Raw genomic sequence first — 17,096 nt, 5'->3', positions numbered from 1 at the left:
GTGCCCGGCCGGGCTCCCGGGGCGCCGGCTCGGGTCCGCGGGCTGGGAGCAGAGCCCGGGGTCGCCTCCGTGATCAGGCGGGAGGGGGCGCGCCGGGCTGGCCGCCGGCCGCCGCGCCGCACTGACCGCCGCCCTGTCCCCGCAGCCAAGCGGTACTGCAAGAACGCCAGCCCCAGCAGCAGCACCACCAGCAGCTACGCGCCCAGCAGCAGCAGCAACCTGAGCTGCGGCGGCGGCAGCAGCGCCAGCAGCACCTGCAGCAAGAGCAGCTTCGACTACACGCACGACATGGAGGCGGCGCACATGGCGGCCACCGCCATCCTCAACCTGTCCACGCGCTGCCGAGAGATGCCGCAGAACCTGTCCACCAAGCCGCAGGACCTGTGCGCCACGCGGGTACGCCCCCGGGACGGCCACGCCCCTTCCCGACAGGCCACACCCCTGGGACGGCCACGCCCCGGCAGGCCACGCCCCCGGGACGGCCACGCCCCTTCCCGACAGGCCACACCCCTGGGACGGCCACGCCCCGGCAGGCTACGCCCCCGGGACGGGCCACGCCCCTCCCTGACAGGCCACACCCCTGGGACAGTCCACGCCCCTGGGACAGGCCACGCCCCCGGGACGGCCACACCCCGGGACAGTCCACGTCCCTGGGACAGGCCACGCCTCCAGGCAGGCCACGTCCCCGGAATGGGCCACGTCCATCCCCGGACAGGGCATGCCCCCGGGACAGCCACGTTCCTCCCCGGGCAGGCCACGCCCCTGGGACGGGCCACGCCCCTCCCCGGACAGGCCACGCCTCCAGGACAGTCCACGTCCCTGGGACAGGCCACGCCCCCTGGACATGCCATGCCCTCAGGACAGGACAGGTCCCTGAGACAGGCCACGCCCTGGGACAAGCCAAGCCCCCTCCCCCGGACAGTCCAAGCCCCCAGGGAGGGCCACACCGCCGGGATAGGCCACACCCCAAACCCGGTCACAGCTTCTGTTCCAGGCCACGTCCCAGACCAGGCCCCACCCACAGTGCCCAATCCATGCCTACACTCGGCCACGCCCACAGGAAGGCAGAGCCTTTGGGGTTGGGCCACACCCACTATGCCAGGCCACCTTACATTGGCTTACTTTATGCAAAATCCCAGCCTGCCGTGCACAGCCACACCCACCTGGTCAAGATACCCCTGCATCACCTAAGTCACGCCCACCCCAGCAGGGGCCCCGCCCACCCGGCCAGGCCACGCCCTTAGACGCCCACCCAGACGTCGACACGCGCACCTCCCCGCACGGCCCCCACACCAGGACTGGTTTATTCTGGGTCGGGAAGATGGGTAGTAAGGAAGGGCATCGCGCCTCTTCCCCTCGGACGCCGGTGGCCCCGGTGAGCTCAAGGTCCCACGGCTGGCCGGGGTCGGCAGGGAGCGTTACGTTTGTTGCGGTGTCCCTGTGCAGCACCAGAGCAGCAGAGAAGGGGTCAGCTGCCCGGCCGGCCGCAGGGTGGCCCGAGGGAAGCCCAGCCGCCCGGGTCAGGCTGGGCACTGTGCCCTGGGGCAGGCGGCTCTGGCTGGGCACTGTGCCCAGGGGCAGGCGGCTCTGGCTGGGCACTGTGCCCTGGGGCAGGCGGCTCTGGCTGGGCACTGTGCCCTGGGGCAGGCGGCTCTGGGCTGGGCACTGTGCCCAGGGGCAGGCGGCTCTGGCTGGGCACCCAGACCCAGGGGCAGGCGGCTCTGGGCTGGGCGCCTGTGTCCTGGGGCAGGCGGCTCTGGCTGGGCACTGTGCCCAGGGGCAGGCAGTTCTGGGCTGGGCACCATGTCCTGGGGCAGGCGGCTCTGGCTGGGCACTGTGCCCAGGGGCAGGTGGCTCTGGGCTGGGCACCGTGCCCAGGGGCAGGCGGCTCTGGGCTGGGCACTGTGCCCAGGGGCAGGCGGTTCTGGGCTGGGCACCGTGTCCTGGGGCAGGTGGCTCTGGGCTGGGCACTGTGCCCAGGGGCAGGCGGCTCTGGGCTGGGCACCATGTCCTGGGGCAGGTGGCTCTGGCTGGGCACTGTGCCCAGGGGCAGGCGGCTCTGGGCTGGGTGCCCGTGTCCTGGGGCAGGCGGCTCTGGCTGGGCACTGTGCCCAGGGGCAGGCGGCTCTGGGCTGGGTGCCCGTGTCCTGGGGCAGGCGGCTCTAGGCTGGGCACCCGTGCCCAGGAGCAGGCGGCTCTGGCTGGGCACTGTGCCCTGGGGCAGGCAGTTCTGGGCTGGGCGCCCGTGTCCTGGGGCAGGCGGTTCTGGGCTGGGCACCCGTGTCCTGGGGCACCCAAGACTGCACACTGCCCGCCCGCACAACAGTTCCTCGTCTGTGTGAACTGAGAGGCCAGCAGCCCCACGTTTTGGCAAATGCTTTGTCCTTTGATTTGTTTATTCTCAGACAGCGCAGCAACTCCAAGACAGTGATTTTTGGGGTGATCAGGCTGCTAAAAACCAAAAATAGCCAGAAAGAGGAATCCACGGCAAAAATAAAAGACAGGAAGCCCTCTCCATTCCTTTTTTACTTTCTCAAAATTGTACTAAGAATGAGAGAGCAATTCCAGCAGCATCATTTCCGAAGCTTGAAATCAGGACTGCATGTTGATGGCGCTAGGCAGCCTGGCCCTGCAGGATGTATCCATGGAGCAGTTCCCACTGGGGGAGGACTTCCTGGCCCTGGTCCCCTGTGGGGACCCCACAGCCGCACTCCAGCTCTGGGGCTGCATTTTTGCCAGAGAGAGAGAACAATGGGAAAAATGGGGTTCTCCAGGCTCACTGTCCCTCACCTGCCCTGACCGGGTCCACTCTCAGCAGCTCTGGCCAGTGTGAAGACACCACTGTGCTTCCTTAAGTCTCTCCTGGCAGAGTGGTGGAGGTGCAGATTCCTCCAGCAGGCCAGACCGTTGCTGCAGGGCCTGGAGGTGCCTCCTCTCGGGGTGGGCACCCCCTCGACTCCGGAGTCCATAGAACAGAAGTGCCAGCCTCTCTCCACTCCTTCTAACTCCTTTTGTTTGACTTGCCATGTTTAGATAGAATCCAGGCAACTGCTGAGCTACCCTCCCCGCTTCTCCTCTACTTCTTGAACTATTATCATCAGCAAAACTAAAGGAATACTTTAAGCAGATGCATATTTATGCACACATATGCATTCCACATGCATACACTAACATATTGGTCATACTTATGTGGTCGTGTGAGCACCTGAACATACATGCAAAGGCTTGTGTGGATATATTTACATACGTGTGAATATGCCTGGTGTGCCTGTTCACATGTGTGCGCACATGCATAGACTTGCAGGGGTGCCTTGAGCACCTGTATATGCACGTGTACATTCACAAACACGTGTGCAGACAACACACACACATGCATTTGGTCATATAGGCATCTGAACTGGAAACAAAACTAAGTGCTGGAGGGAAGAGGTGGGGTGGGGGAGAAGATGGTGGTGGAACATAGAACTGTCTTCCGAGAGATTCTGCGGGAGCGCGGAGCTCCCCGGCACAGCCACCCTCCCTCCGGGGGCTGGGAAGTGAGCCTGTGGCTCACACGTCTCTCTGCCCGCAGAACCCCGACATGGAGGTGGACGAGAACGGCACCCTGGACCTCAGCATGAACAAGCAGAGGCCGAGGGACAGCTGCTGCCCGGTCCTGACGCCCCTGGAGCCCATGTCCCCGCAGCAGCAGGCCGTGATGGGCAGCCGGTGCTTCCAGCTGAGCGAGGGCGACTGCTGGGACCTGCCGGTGGACTACACCAAGATGAAGCCCCGGCGGGTGGACGAGGACGACCCCAAGGACATCACGGTGAGTGCTCCCAGGCCTCCCCCCACCCCCGCCTCCCCCACTCCTCCCCTACCTCCACTTCCCCCCACTCTGCCTCCCCCCCTCGCCTACCTCCTTACCTCTCCCTCCCCCCTCCTCCAGCCCCTTCCCCGGCTCTCCCCTTAGCCTCCTCTGCCTCCTGCCTCCCTCCCCCTGCCTCCCACCACCTCCCCCTGCCTCCCCTGCCCATGTTGACTCGGGGGCCCTAAGCAGAGCCCTGGCCCTAGCAGAAAACAAGCTCCCTCTTTAAACACAACCTCAGCTGACAAGGACTTGGAATGGACTTGGATGGCCCAGGGAAAAGTCTGACCGACATCATTTTCACTGAAACAGACTGCTGATTCTTGCAGAGTTTTATTTCTAGCAAGTATGTTTCCTTACAAATGATTTATCTAGGAAAATGTATAAGGTTCATTCTCAAAGGAAACGGTTTTCTTTGTAAGTAGAGAGTTATGTAAGTCTTAAATAATGGCATCCACAGGTGCGGCGGCTGACCGCTGCTGGCATCACGGGGGCATTATGCATGAGGACCTCAAGTTCTAGGCCAGCCTGGCTGACATAGAGAGAGTCTGCCTTGCGAAGAAGAGAAAGCTGGGTACTGTGGCTCATGCCTGTAATCCTAGCTACTCAGGAGACTGAAATCTGAGGATCTGGGTTTGAAGCCAGCCCCAGGCAAGAAAGTCCATGAGATTCTTATGGCCAACTAACCACCAGAAACCCAGAAGTGGCTGTGGTTCAAAGTGATAGAGCACTGGCCTTGTGTGAAAAAGCTCAGGAACAGCACCCAGCCCTGAGTTCAACCCCACAACTGACAGAAGGAGAAGGAGGAGAAGCTAATTCAACCCTTTTCTCTGAAAACAAGAGTGTCTCTTCTCTAAGAACCCAATGTTCAGAAGACTGTATTCCAGACTTGACTGAATCAACAATGGCACATAAGCACTTACGTCAGGGACATGCATTAGTTCAAATTGTCAAATTCAAATCACTAAGGTAGATGTAATGACTCTTGGGCTAAAAATCACTTCATTTTTGATGGACATTTTCATCCATGTGTAAGCTTGAAAATTATGGTACCTTTTGTGTATGGATATGTATGCACACAAGCCAGTACTGAGGCTTGACCACAGGACCTTTCTCTCTCATTTGGTGTGTTCTACCCAAGGCCAACACTCTACCACTTGAGACACAACTCCACTTCCAGCTTTTTTGGTAGCTAATTGAAGCAAAGAATCTCATGGGCTTTTCTGCCCAGATTGGCTTTGAACTTCCATCCTCAGATCTCAGCCTCCTGAGTAGCTAGGATGACAGGCTTGAGCCTCCAATGCCCAGCAAATAATGACTCTTTATTCACAAGGGGGAACAAAGAAAGAAACAAAAAACAATACTGAGTGAAATGGGAGGTGGCATCAAATGCAGTGTGGGTTGCAGAAGCAGAATGTGGAGAAACATCTGCCGAGTGAAGTCTTTGGTGGGGATGGAAGCAAGGCGCCTACCCACCTGGTGCCTTTCTTCTTCAAGTCAGAGACAGAGACAGAGGGAAACAGAGAGGCAGAGGGAGACTAAGGGAGACAGAGAAAGACAGAGGAGACAAAGAGACAGAGGGGGACACAGACAGACAGACAGAGGGAGACAGAGGCAAAGACACATAGAAGAGACAGAGACAGAGAGAGGAGACAGAAGAGACAGAGACAGAGACAGAGACAGACAGACAGAGGGACAGAGGAGACAGAAGAGACAGAGAGACAGAGGAGACAGAGAACAGACAGACAGAGAGAGACAGAGGGACAGAGGAGACAGACAGACAGACAGAGGAGACAGAGAGACAGAAGAGACAGAGGAGACAGAGAGAGAGACAGAGGAGACAGAGAGACAGAGGAGACAGAGAACAGATAGACAGAGAGAGACAGAGGGACAGAGGAGACAGACAGACAGAGGAGACAGACAGAAGAGACAGAGAGAGAGACAGAGGAGACAGAGAGAGACAGAGGAGACAGAGAGACAGAGGGACAGAGGAGACAGAGGAGACAGAGGGACAGAGGGACAGAGAGACAGAGGGACAGAGAGACAGAGGAGACAGAAGAGACAGAGACAGAGATACAGGGACAGAGGAGACAGAGAGACAGAGAAGAGATAGAGAGACAGAGGGACAGAGGAGACAGAGGGACAGAGGAGACAGAGAACAGACAGACAGAGAGAGACAGAGGGACAGAGGAGACAGACAGACAGAGGAGACAGACAGAAGAGACAGAGAGAGAGACAGAGGAGACAGAGAGAGAGACAGAGGAGACAGAGAGATAGAGGGACAGAGGAGACAGAGACAGAGAGACAGAGGGACAGAGGGACAGAGGGACAGAGGGACAGAGGAGACAGAGACAGAGAGACAGAGGGACAGAGGGACAGAGGGACAGAGGGACAGAGGAGACAGAGAACAGACAGACAGAGAGAGACAGAGGGACAGAGGAGACAGACAGACAGAGGAGACAGACAGAAGAGACAGAGAGAGAGACAGAGGAGACAGAGAGAGAGACAGAGGAGACAGAGAGACAGAGGGACAGAGGAGACAGAGGGACAGAGGAGACAGAGAACAGACAGACAGAGAGAGACAGAGGGACAGAGGAGACAGACAGAGGAGACAGACAGAAGAGACAGAGAGAGAGACAGAGGAGACAGAGAGACAGAGGGACAGAGGGACAGAGGGACAGAGGAGACAGAGAACAGACAGACAGAGAGAGACAGAGGGACAGAGGAGACAGACAGACAGAGGAGACAGACAGAAGAGACAGAGAGAGAGACAGAGGAGACAGAGAGAGAGACAGAGGAGACAGAGAGACAGAGAGAGAGACAGAGGGACAGAGACAGAGGAGACAGGGACAGAGGAGACAGAGAGACAGAGAAGAGATAGAGAGACAGAGGGACAGAGGAGACAGAGGGACAGAGGAGACAGAGGGACAGAGGAGACAGAGACAGAGACAGGAGGGGCGGGGGCTGGGAAGGTGGCTCAGTGGTAGAGCGCTTGCCTTGCATGCTTGAGGCCCTGGGTTCGATTCCTCAGCACCACATAAGCAAAAAAAGAAAAAAGCTGGAAGTGGTGCTGTGGCTCAAGTGGTAGAGTGCTAGCCTTGAGCTGAAGAGCTGAGGGACAGCACCCAGGCCCAGAGTTCAGGCCCCACGGCCGACAAAAAAAAAAAAAAGGACAGAGGGACAGAGGGACTGGAGCCTGGGCGCAGGCCTACTGGGTGAGGCCCTTCCTTCCAGTTGATGCGGGTTGGCTGTCACTGTCCCGTACCCAGCGGCATTGGACTGTGCAGCACGACCCTGCCCGACCCCGACCCGCAGCCCCCCCCCCCCCCCGCGCCCCTCCTCCCCGCCCCCCTCGCGCCCCCCATACCCCCAGCACCCCGCACCCCTCCTCCTCTCCCCCCTCATGCCCACCGTACCCCCAGCACCCACGCCCCTCCTCCCCACCCCCCTCATGCCCACCATACCCCCAGTACCCATGCCCCTCCTCCCCTCCCCACTCATGCCCACCGTACCCCCAGCACCCACGCCCCTCCTCCCCTCCCCACTCGCGCCCCCGTACCCCCAGCACCCACGCCCCTCCTCCCCTCCCCACTCACGCCCCCCATACCCCCAGCACCCACGCCCCTCCTCCCCACCCCCCTCACGCCCCCGTACCCCCAGCACCCACGCCCCTCCTCCCCTCCCCACTCATGCCCACCGTACCCCCAGCACCCACGCCCCTCCTCCCCTCCCCACTCGCGCCCCCCGTACCCCCAGCACCCACGCCCCTCCTCCCCTCCCCACTCGCGCCCCCCGTACCCCCAGCACCCACGCCCCTCCTCCCCTCCCCACTCACGCCCCCCGTACCCCCAGCACCCACGCCCCTCCTCCCCTCCCCACTCACGCCCCCCATACCCCCAGCACCCACGCCCCTCCTCCCCACCCCCCTCACGCCCCCGTACCCCCAGCACCCACGCCCCTCCTCCCCACCCCCCTCACGCCCCCGTACCCCCAGCACCCACGCCCCTCCTCCCCACCCCACTCATGCCCACCGTACCCCCAGCACCCACGCCCCCCTCACGCCCCCCGTACCCCCAGCACCCACGCCCCTCCTCCCCACCCCCCTCACGCCCCCCGTACCCCCTGCACCCACGCCCCTCCTCCCCACCCCCCTCACCCCCTGTGCCCCCCCTGTGCCCCCCTCGCCCCTGCCCCCCTCACCCCACTCGCCCCCCCGCCCCCCCTCGCCACCCTCGTCCCCCAGCGCCCCCCTTCGCCCCCCCCTGCGCCCCCCTTCGTCCCCCTCGCCCCCCCCCCCCGCGCGCCCCTCTTCCCCCCGCACCCCCTTCGCCCCCCCCCCCCCCCGCGCCCCCTACCGCGCCCCCAGAGTGCCCCCCCCGCGCCCCGCGCCCCTCCACGACCCCCGCGCCTCCCCCGCCCCCTCCGCCCCCCCGCCCCCCGCCCCCCCCCCGCCCCTCCCCGCGCCTCCCCCGCCCCCGCGGCCCCCCCACCCCCCCCCGCCCCCCCGCCCCCCGCCCCCCCCGACCCCCCCGCCCCCCGTGCCCCCCCGTTCCCCCCGCGCCTCCCCCGCCCTCCCGCCCCCCCTGCCCCCCCCCCCGCGCCCCCCGCGCCTCCCCCGCCCCCTCGGCCCCCCTGCCCCCCCCGCCCCCCCCCCGCGCCCCCCGCACCCCCCGCCCCCCCGCCCCCCCCCGCGCCTCCCCCGCCCCCTCCGCCCCCCCTGCCCCCCCCGCGCCCCCCGCACCCCCCGCACCCCCCCGCGCCCCCGTTCCCCCCGCGCCCCCCGCGCCCCCCCGCGCTCTGAAGCTGGTTTCCCCCGCAGCCAGAAGACTTGGACCCGTTCCAGGAGGCGCTGGAGGAGAGGAGGTACCCCGGGGAGGTGACCATCCCCAGCCCCAAGCCCAAGTACCCCCAGTGCAAGGAGAGCAAGAAGGACCTCATAACGTAAGCGCGCGGCGGCGCCGACGCTCCCTAGCTCCCCCTTCCCGAAGCTTCTTTCCGAAGCCGGGACCTGCACCTGCCTGGCCATCTGGGCATGCGCGCCAGCGGCGCCCGGCTCCCAGGCCGCGGTCTGGTGGAGGAGCGGCCGTCTGGGCATGCGCGCCAGCGGCGTCCGGCTCCCAGGCCGCGGTCAGGTGCGGAGCGGGAGGCGCTGGCCGTCTGGGCATGCGCGCCAGCGGCGCCCGGCTCCCAGGCCGCGGTCTGGTGGAGGAGCGGCCGTCTGGGCATGCGCGCCAGCGGCGTCCGGCTCCCAGGCCGCGGTCAGGTGCGGAGCGGGAGGCGCTGGCCGTCTGGGCATGCGCGCCGGCGGGCCGCGCGGCTGACCTCCGCCTCCGCTGACCCTCGGCCCCCGCCGCCCCGGCCGGCCACTCTCTCGGCCGCTCACGCCCCTCGCAGACGTTGCAGCTAAACTGGAGACAGTGAAAGTTTCTGGAAAAGTGCTCCCAACCCGCAAGGCACTGGGATGCTGGGCCAGCCCGGGGCGCGGCGTGTCCTGTCCGCGCGCATGCCCTTCCGCTCCTTGTCTCCAGCTTACTCGGCGTCTGCCCACCTGCTGCCCCTGACCCCGGGGCCAAGGGCACCGGCAGCCCGGCTTCTGGCCACGCTTGCTCACACCGCTGGCCTCCCAACCCAACTGTGTGGTGTCTGTGCGGGCGGGCGGGCCTGCACCTGGAGGGTCACTCACTGCCCCTCCTGGCCTGTCTTACAGTCTGTCTGGCTGCCCACTGGCGGACAAAAGCATCCGAAGCATGCTGGCCACCAGCTCACAAGAACTCAAGTAAGCCTTCTGGACAACTTTCGCTTTTGAAAATGTGGTCACGGGTAGTTCACAAAAAATCGAGTGTTGATGAAAAGAAAAAGTACCTTGACCAGAGCTCCTGTGACAGTGGTATGATGTAGCATGCAGGACAGGGCCCTTCCAGAGAAAGCATGCTGCCTTCTCCCCACATCCATCCATCCATCCATCCTGCCGCCCTCTTCCCTCTCATCCATCTATCCAACCATCCATCCTGCCTGCCTTCTCCCCACATCCATCTATCCATCTGCCCATCTATCCTCACATCTATCCATCCTGCCTGCCTTCTTTCCACATCCATCTATCCATCCTCCTGTCCATCCATCCATCCTGCCTGCCTGCCTGCCTTTTCCCCTCACATCCACCTTACCTGTTTCCTCACATTTATCCTAGTTCTTTTATATCACATCCTTCTGTCTGGAACTTTCTAAAGCATAGGTATTTCTCTTCAGATTTGCATGAACTCCAACCTTTAGAAATGAAAATTTTAAACATTCAAATTAAGCTTTAATAGTCAGAGAGGAATATAATCATTCAAAATATGAATACTTAAATAGCACTAAGGATAAAAACAATTTCTACCATGATGAGGACAGTTCCTCTAAATGTGGTCTTAGTCACTAACACTGCTCGGGGAAATGATGATGTAGTTCACAAGCCTATGTAGCCTTGGTGTCATCACACACACACACACACCATGTACAAACCACACACATACCGTCCGTTCACATACACCTTATGCTCACTCACACACACACACACCATGTACAAACCACACACATACCGTCCGTTCACATACTCCTTATGCTCACTCACACACACACACACCATGTACAAACCACACACATACCGTCCGTTCACATACACCTTATGCTCACTCACACACACACACACCGTGTACAAACCACACACATACCGTCCGTTCACATACACCTTATGCTCACACACACACACACACACACACCGTGTACAAACCACACACATACCGTCCGTTCACATACACCTTATGCTCACTCATACACACACACACACCGTGTACAAACCACACACATACCGTCCGTTCACACACACCTTATGCTCACTCACACACACACACACCGTGTACAAACCACACACATACCGTCCGTTCACACACACCTTATGCTCACTCACACACACACACACCATGTACAAACCACACACATACCGTCCGTTCACACACACCTTATGCTCACTCACACACTCACACACACACTTTCCTGATAGTTGCCCCACTTCTGTGCCTGTGAGTGTTAAGTGTAAACCTAGAAAATGGTGGCCCATGTGCACACCAGGCTGGCTTCTCTGCTCTGCGTCAGAGCCCACATCCAGCCCCAGGCAGGTGTTGCAAGGAGCAGGAGGGAGCTTCAGAAATACCACCTAAACCCTTCACTCTGGTTAGGACTTCAGGTGTGGTAAGGGGCGGCCAGACAGCCTGTCCCGCAGGAAGAGGAGAACCAGGGGTCTCTGGGATGGCCCAGTTCCGGGTCTGCGCCGCCGCGCCCGGTGTCAGATGCTCAGTTTCCATCGCTAGGCATCCTGCGCCCCGCGCCCGCTCTCCGCCGCCCCGTGCCCGCGCCCCATGCCCCGCGCCTGTGCCCCGCGACCCACGACCCGCGCCTGGACACACCGCGCCTGTGCCCCGCGCCCCGCACCTGCGCCCCACACCCCATGCCTTTGCCCCGCGCCTGTGCCCCGCGCCTGCACCCCACACCCCATGCCTGTGCCCAGCGCCCCGCACCTGCGCCCCACACCCCATGCCTGTGCCCCGCGCCCCGCAACTGCGCCCCACACCCCATGCCTGTGCCCCGCGCCTGTGCCCCGCGCCTGCACCCCACACCCCATGCCTGTGCCCCGCGCCTGCACCCCACATCCCATGCCTGTGCCCCGCACCTGTGCCCCGCGCCTGCACCCCACACCCCATGCCTGTGCCCCGCACCCCATGCCTGTGTCCCGCGCCCCATGCCTGTGCCCCGCGCCCCGCACCTGCGCCCCACACCCCATGCCTGTGCCCCGCACCCCATGCCTGTGCCCCGCGCCTGCACCCCACACCCCATGCCTGTGCCCCGCACCTGTGCCCCACGCCTGCACCCCACATCCCATGCCTGTGCCCCGCACCTGTGCCCCACGCCTGCACCCCACATCCCATGCCTGTGCCCCGCACCTGTGCCCCGCGCCTGCACCCCACACCCCATGCCTGTGCCCCGCACCTGTGCCCCGCGCCTGCACCCCACACCCCATGCCTGTGCCCCGCACCCCATGCCTGTGCCCCGCACCCCATGCCTGTGCCCCGCACCCCATGCCTGTGCCCCACGCCCCATGCCTGTGTCCCGCGCCCCATGCCTGTGCCCCGCGCCCCATGCCTGTGCCCCGCACCCCATGCCTGTGCCCCGCGCCCCATGCCTGTGTCCCGCGCCCCATGCCTGTGTCCCGCGCCCCATGCCTGTGCCCCGCGCCCCGCGCCTGTGCCCCGCGCCCCGCGCCTGTGCCCCGCGCCCCGCGCCTGTGCCCCACGCCCCGCGCCTGTGTCCCGCACCCCATGCCTGTGCCCCGCACCCCATGCCTGTGTCCCGCACCCCATGCCTGTGTCCCACGCCCCATGCCTGTGTCCCACGCCCCATGCCTGTGCCCCGCACCCCGCGCCTGTGTCCCGCGCCCCGCGCCTGTGCCCCGCGCCCCGCGCCTGTGCCCCACGCCCCGCGCCTGTGTCCCGCACCCCATGCCTGTGCCCCGCACCCCATGCCTGTGTCCCGCACCCCATGCCTGTGTCCCGCGCCCCATGCCTGTGCCCCGCACCCCATGCCTGTGTCCCGCGCCCCATGCCTGTGCCCCGCGCCCCATGCCTGTGTCCCACGCCCCATGCCTGTGCCCCGCACCCCATGCCTGTGTCCCGCACCCCATGCCTGTGTCCCGCGCCCCACGCCCCGCGCCTGTGCCCCGCACCCCATGCCTGTGCCCCACGCCCCACGCCTGTGTCCCACGCCCCGCGCCTGTGTCCCGCACCCCATGCCTGTGCCCCGCACCCCATGCCTGTGTCCCGCACCCCATGCCTGTGTCCCGCGCCCCGCGCCTGTGTCCCGCACCCCATGCCTGTGCCCCGCACCCCATGCCTGTGTCCCACGCCCCGCGCCTGTGCCCCGCACCCCATGCCTGTGTCCCACGCCCCATGCCTGTGTCCCACGCCCCGCGCCTGTGCCCCGCACCCCATGCCTGTGTCCCACGCCCCATGCCTGTGTCCCACGCCCCGCGCCTGTGTCCCGCACCCCATGCCTGTGCCCCGCACCCCATGCCTGTGTCCCACGCCCCGCGCCTGTGCCCCGCACCCCATGCCTGTGTCCCACGCCCCATGCCTGTGTCCCACGCCCCGCGCCTGTGCCCCGCACCCCATGCCTGTGTCCCACGCCCCATGCCTGTGTCCCACGCCCCGCGCCTGTGTCCCACGCCCCGCGCCTGTGTCCCGCACCCCATGCCTGTGTCCCGCACCCCATGCCTGTGTCCCGCGCCCCGCGCCTGTGTCCCGCACCCCATGCCTGTGTCCCACGCCCCGCGCCTGTGTCCCACGCCCCGCGCCTGTGTCCCGCACCCCGTGCCTGTGTCCCGCACCCCATGCCTGTGTCCCACGCCCCGCGCCTGTGTCCCGCACCCCATGCCTGTGTCCCACGCCCCGCGCCTGTGCCCCGCACCCCATGCCTGTGTCCCGCACCCCATGCCTGTGTCCCACGCCCCGCGCCTGTGCCCCGCGCCTGTGCCCCGCACACCATGCCTGTGCCCCACGCCCCATGCCTGTGTCCCACGCCCCGCGCCTGTGTCCCACGCCCCGCACCTGTGTCCCGCACCCCATGCCTGTGCCCCACGCCCCATGCCTGTGCCCCGCACCCCATGCCTGTGCCCCGCGCCCCATGCCTGTGCCCCGCACCCCATTCCTGTGCCCCGCACCCCGCGCCTGTGTCCCGCGCCCCGCGCCTGTGTCCCGCGCCCCATGCCTGTGTCCCACGCCCCGTGCCTGTGTCCCGCGCCCCGTGCCTGTGTCCCGCGCCCCGTGCCTGTGTCCCGCGCCCCGTGCCTGTGTCCCGCGCCCCGTGCCTGTGTCCCGCACCCTGTGTCCCGCACCCCATGCCTGTGTCCCACGCCCCATGCCTGTGTCCCATGCCCCATGCCTGTGTCCCATGCCCCATGCCTGTGTCCCGCGCCCCATGCCTGTGCCCTGCACCCCGTGCCTGTGTCCCGCACCCCGTGCCTGTGCCCCGCACCCCGTGCCTGTGTCCCGCACCCCGTGCCTGTGCCCCGCACCCCGTGCCTGTGTCCCACGCCCCGCGCCTGTGCCCCGCACCCCATGCCTGTGTCCCGCGCCCCGCGCCTGTGTCCCGCGCCCCGTGCCTGTGTCCCGCACCCCGTGCCTGTGTCCCGCGCCCCGTGCCTGTGTCCCGCGCCCCGTGCCTGTGTCCCACGCCCCGTGCCTGTGTCCCACGCCCCGTGCCTGTGCCCCGCACCCCATGCCTGTGCCCCGCACCCCATGCCTGTGCCCCACGCCCCATGCCTGTGTCCCGCGCCCCGTGCCTGTGCCCCGCACCCCATGCCTGTGCCCCGCACCCCATGCCTGTGCCCCGCACCCCATGCCTGTGTCCCACGCCCCATGCCTGTGTCCCGCGCCTCGTGCCTGTGCCCCGCACCCCATGCCTGTGCCCCGCACCCCGTGCCTGTGTCCCGCACCCCATGCCTGTGCCCCGCACCCCATGCCTGTGTCCCACGCCCCGCGCCTGTGCCCTGCACCCCATGCCTGTGTCCCACGCCCCGCGCCTGTGTCCCGCACCCCATGCCTGTGTCCCGCACCCCATGCCTGTGTCCCACGCCCCATGCCTGTGTCCCGCACCCCATGCCTGTGTCCCGCACCCCATGCCTGTGCCCCGCACCCCGTGCCTGTGTCCCGCACCCCATGCCTGTGTCCCGCACCCCATGCCTGTGTCCCACGCCCCATGCCTGTGCCCCGCACCCCATGCCTGTGCCCCGCACCCCATGCCTGTGCCCCGCACCCCATGCCTGTGCCCCGCGCCCCATGCCTGTGTCCCGCGCCCGCGCCTGCGCCCCGCGCCCGCGCTGTGCTGCCCCGCGCCCGCGCCCCTGCCCGCGCCCCGCCACGGCCCCCCGCGGGGCTATCCCACGTCCCGTCGTGTCTTGCAGGAGCCCTGCCCAGCGCCCTGGCGCCCTAGCTCACCTGCTCCTGGTCAGGGACTTCTGAGCCAGCTCCCACGCGGGCTCCCAGCGACCTCCGAGGACCCTGCCGCGCGGGCGTCCCTCGCCTCTGGCGCTCTAGCGCCCGCTCCGGGACGGACGGCCCTGCGGGCACGCGGGCCGCGGCGCGCCCGGCCCGGCCCCTGGGGTGGCCGCGCGGCTGCGCTCCGCCTGACCACGACGGTTCTCAGCGCTCCCGGGGGAGGAGCTTACCCGGCCGGCAGGGACAAGGACGGGGCCTTCGCGGCGCTTCTGGCCGGGTGGCGCTTCCGGCTCTGGTCGCACTTCCGGCCGTGGTGGCACTTCCGGCCGTGGTAGCACTTCCATCCGTGGTAGCACTTGCAGCCCTGGTCACACTTCCTGCTGTCGTCACACTTCTGGCCATGGTCACACTTCTGGCCGTGGTGGCACTTCCACCCACGGTGGCACTTCCGGCCGTGGTGGCACTTCCATCCATGGGGCACTTCCGGCCGTGGTCGCACTTCCATCCGCGGTGGCACTTCTGGCTGTGATCGTATTTCCGGCTGTGTTAGCACTTCCGGCCATGATCGCACTTCCAGCTGTGGTGGCACTTCCGGCCGTGGTGGCACTTCCATCTGCGGTGGCGCTTCCAGCCACAGTCGCACTTCCATCCATGGTGGCACTTCCGGCCATGGTCGCACTTCCATCCATGGTGGCACTTCCGGCCATGGTCGCACTTCCATCCGTGATCGCACTTCCGGCCATGTCGCACTTCCATCCATGGGAGCACTTCCGGCTGTCGTCGCACTTCCATCCGTGGTGGCACTTCCGGCCGTGATCGTACTTCCGGCTGTGTTAGCACTTCCGGCCGTGGTCTCACTTCTGGCCATGATGGCACTTCTTCCATTTAGTGCCACTTCCGGTTGCTCAGGTCTGACTGCGGGAGCAGGGCAAGTCCCCGCAGCATAGTCCCGGGCAGCGCGCGCCCCCGCGGTCCCTCCCCAAGGCCAGCGCGCGCCCCCCGCGGTCCCTCCCCTCGTAGCCCCCAGGCAGCGCGCGCCCCCGCGGTCCCTCCCCTCGTAGCCCCCAGGCAGCGCGCGCCCCCGCGGTCCCTCCCCTCGTAGCCCCCAGGCAGCGCGCGCCCCCGCGGTCCCTCCCCTCGTAGCCCCCAGGCAGCGCGCGCCCCCGCGGTCCCTCCCCTCGTAGCCCCCAGGCAGCGCATGTCCCCCGCGGTCCCTCCCCTCGTAGCCCCCAGGCAGCGCATGTCCCCCGCGGTCCCTCCCCAAGGCCAGCGCGCGCCCCCCGCAGTCCCTCCCCTCGTAGCCCCCAGGCAGCGCGCGCCCCCGCGGTCCCTCCCCCAGGCAGCGCGCGCCCCCGCGGTCCCTCCCCTCGTAGCCCCCAGGCAGCGCGCGCCCCCCGCGGTCCCTCCCCGCGGTCAGCTCCACACGTTTGCGCCCTGGACGTCGCGCTGGCATCCATGTGGCTCTGAAACCCCAGCAGTCCTGCTGCTTCTTCAGCGCGCTCATACTCCTTCGCCTGTCCTTGCGCGATTTGGAGGTTTTTAAGCACGTACATTTCTAAGCTTGACCTTGCAAGTAACTTGCCCTTGCTTGACCCCTGCTGTGAAAGCTAACCTTGACTAGTGGCCAGAAGTCACCTATTTCTGTTCCTGGGTCTTGAAAACTAAGAACACCCCACCAATGTTTGCTATAAAGAGACTGACATTGAACCTGACAGTGTGTCTTTCTAACCTGAGAAACCATGGATCTTCCTAGTAATTTTTCCCTCTGACCTTTGAACTGGGGAACTCCATTTGTCACCATTTGATCAGAGAAAGGTGTGCCACATGCCTCTCCCAGGCAGAGTAGCAGCCTGGCCCTCTAGCATGGATACAGCTTCCCCAGGAGTAATCCGCACTCAGGCCTTCTTGTGAACCTGAGGTCCCTTCCTGCCTGAGAGAGGAAAGTCACTTCACTGCTCACTTACTCCTAAGAGGAAGTACATCCCAGTTACTCCTGAGTGCTCTCTCTTATGCCTCAACTAACACACGGAATTTTCTGGACATTTCCTTCTTGTTTCCAACATTGAGTTTGTAGGTGTCCATTAGTAAGCCATCTTGACTCTGGACCAGATGAATTTCACCAGCTAAAGTGTAGGTCAAAAGCACATAGACTGCCTGAGGTGACACTCGGATACCAAGATTAGATAGTTGTAAAAGAAATTAATAATCTTGTGTCTAATTGTGTA

The 17,096-nt window shown here is 65.1% G+C and overlaps 1 protein-coding gene across 5 annotated transcripts in view; it reads left to right on the top strand.

Moving 5' to 3' along the window:
- Myt1l (myelin transcription factor 1 like) overlaps nt 1-17,096 on the top strand; it is a 167,006-nt gene that overhangs the window by 77,196 nt on the left and 72,714 nt on the right. For all 5 annotated transcript variants that reach the window (XM_042666938.1, XM_042666936.1, XM_042666935.1 and 2 more), the window contains 4 exons: nt 146-396; nt 3,572-3,808; nt 8,667-8,788; nt 9,555-9,623. In XM_042666938.1, coding sequence (XP_042522872.1) covers nt 146-396; nt 3,572-3,808; nt 8,667-8,788; nt 9,555-9,623 — 679 coding nt within the window. The remainder of the gene's footprint in view (nt 1-145; nt 397-3,571; nt 3,809-8,666; nt 8,789-9,554; nt 9,624-17,096) is intronic.

Source organism: Dipodomys spectabilis, unplaced genomic scaffold (genome assembly GCF_019054845.1).
Source record: "Dipodomys spectabilis isolate Male_0828 unplaced genomic scaffold, ASM1905484v1 ptg000371l, whole genome shotgun sequence".
Taxonomy (NCBI): domain Eukaryota; kingdom Metazoa; phylum Chordata; class Mammalia; order Rodentia; family Heteromyidae; genus Dipodomys; species Dipodomys spectabilis.
This window is presented reverse-complemented; position numbering and strand designations above follow the sequence as displayed.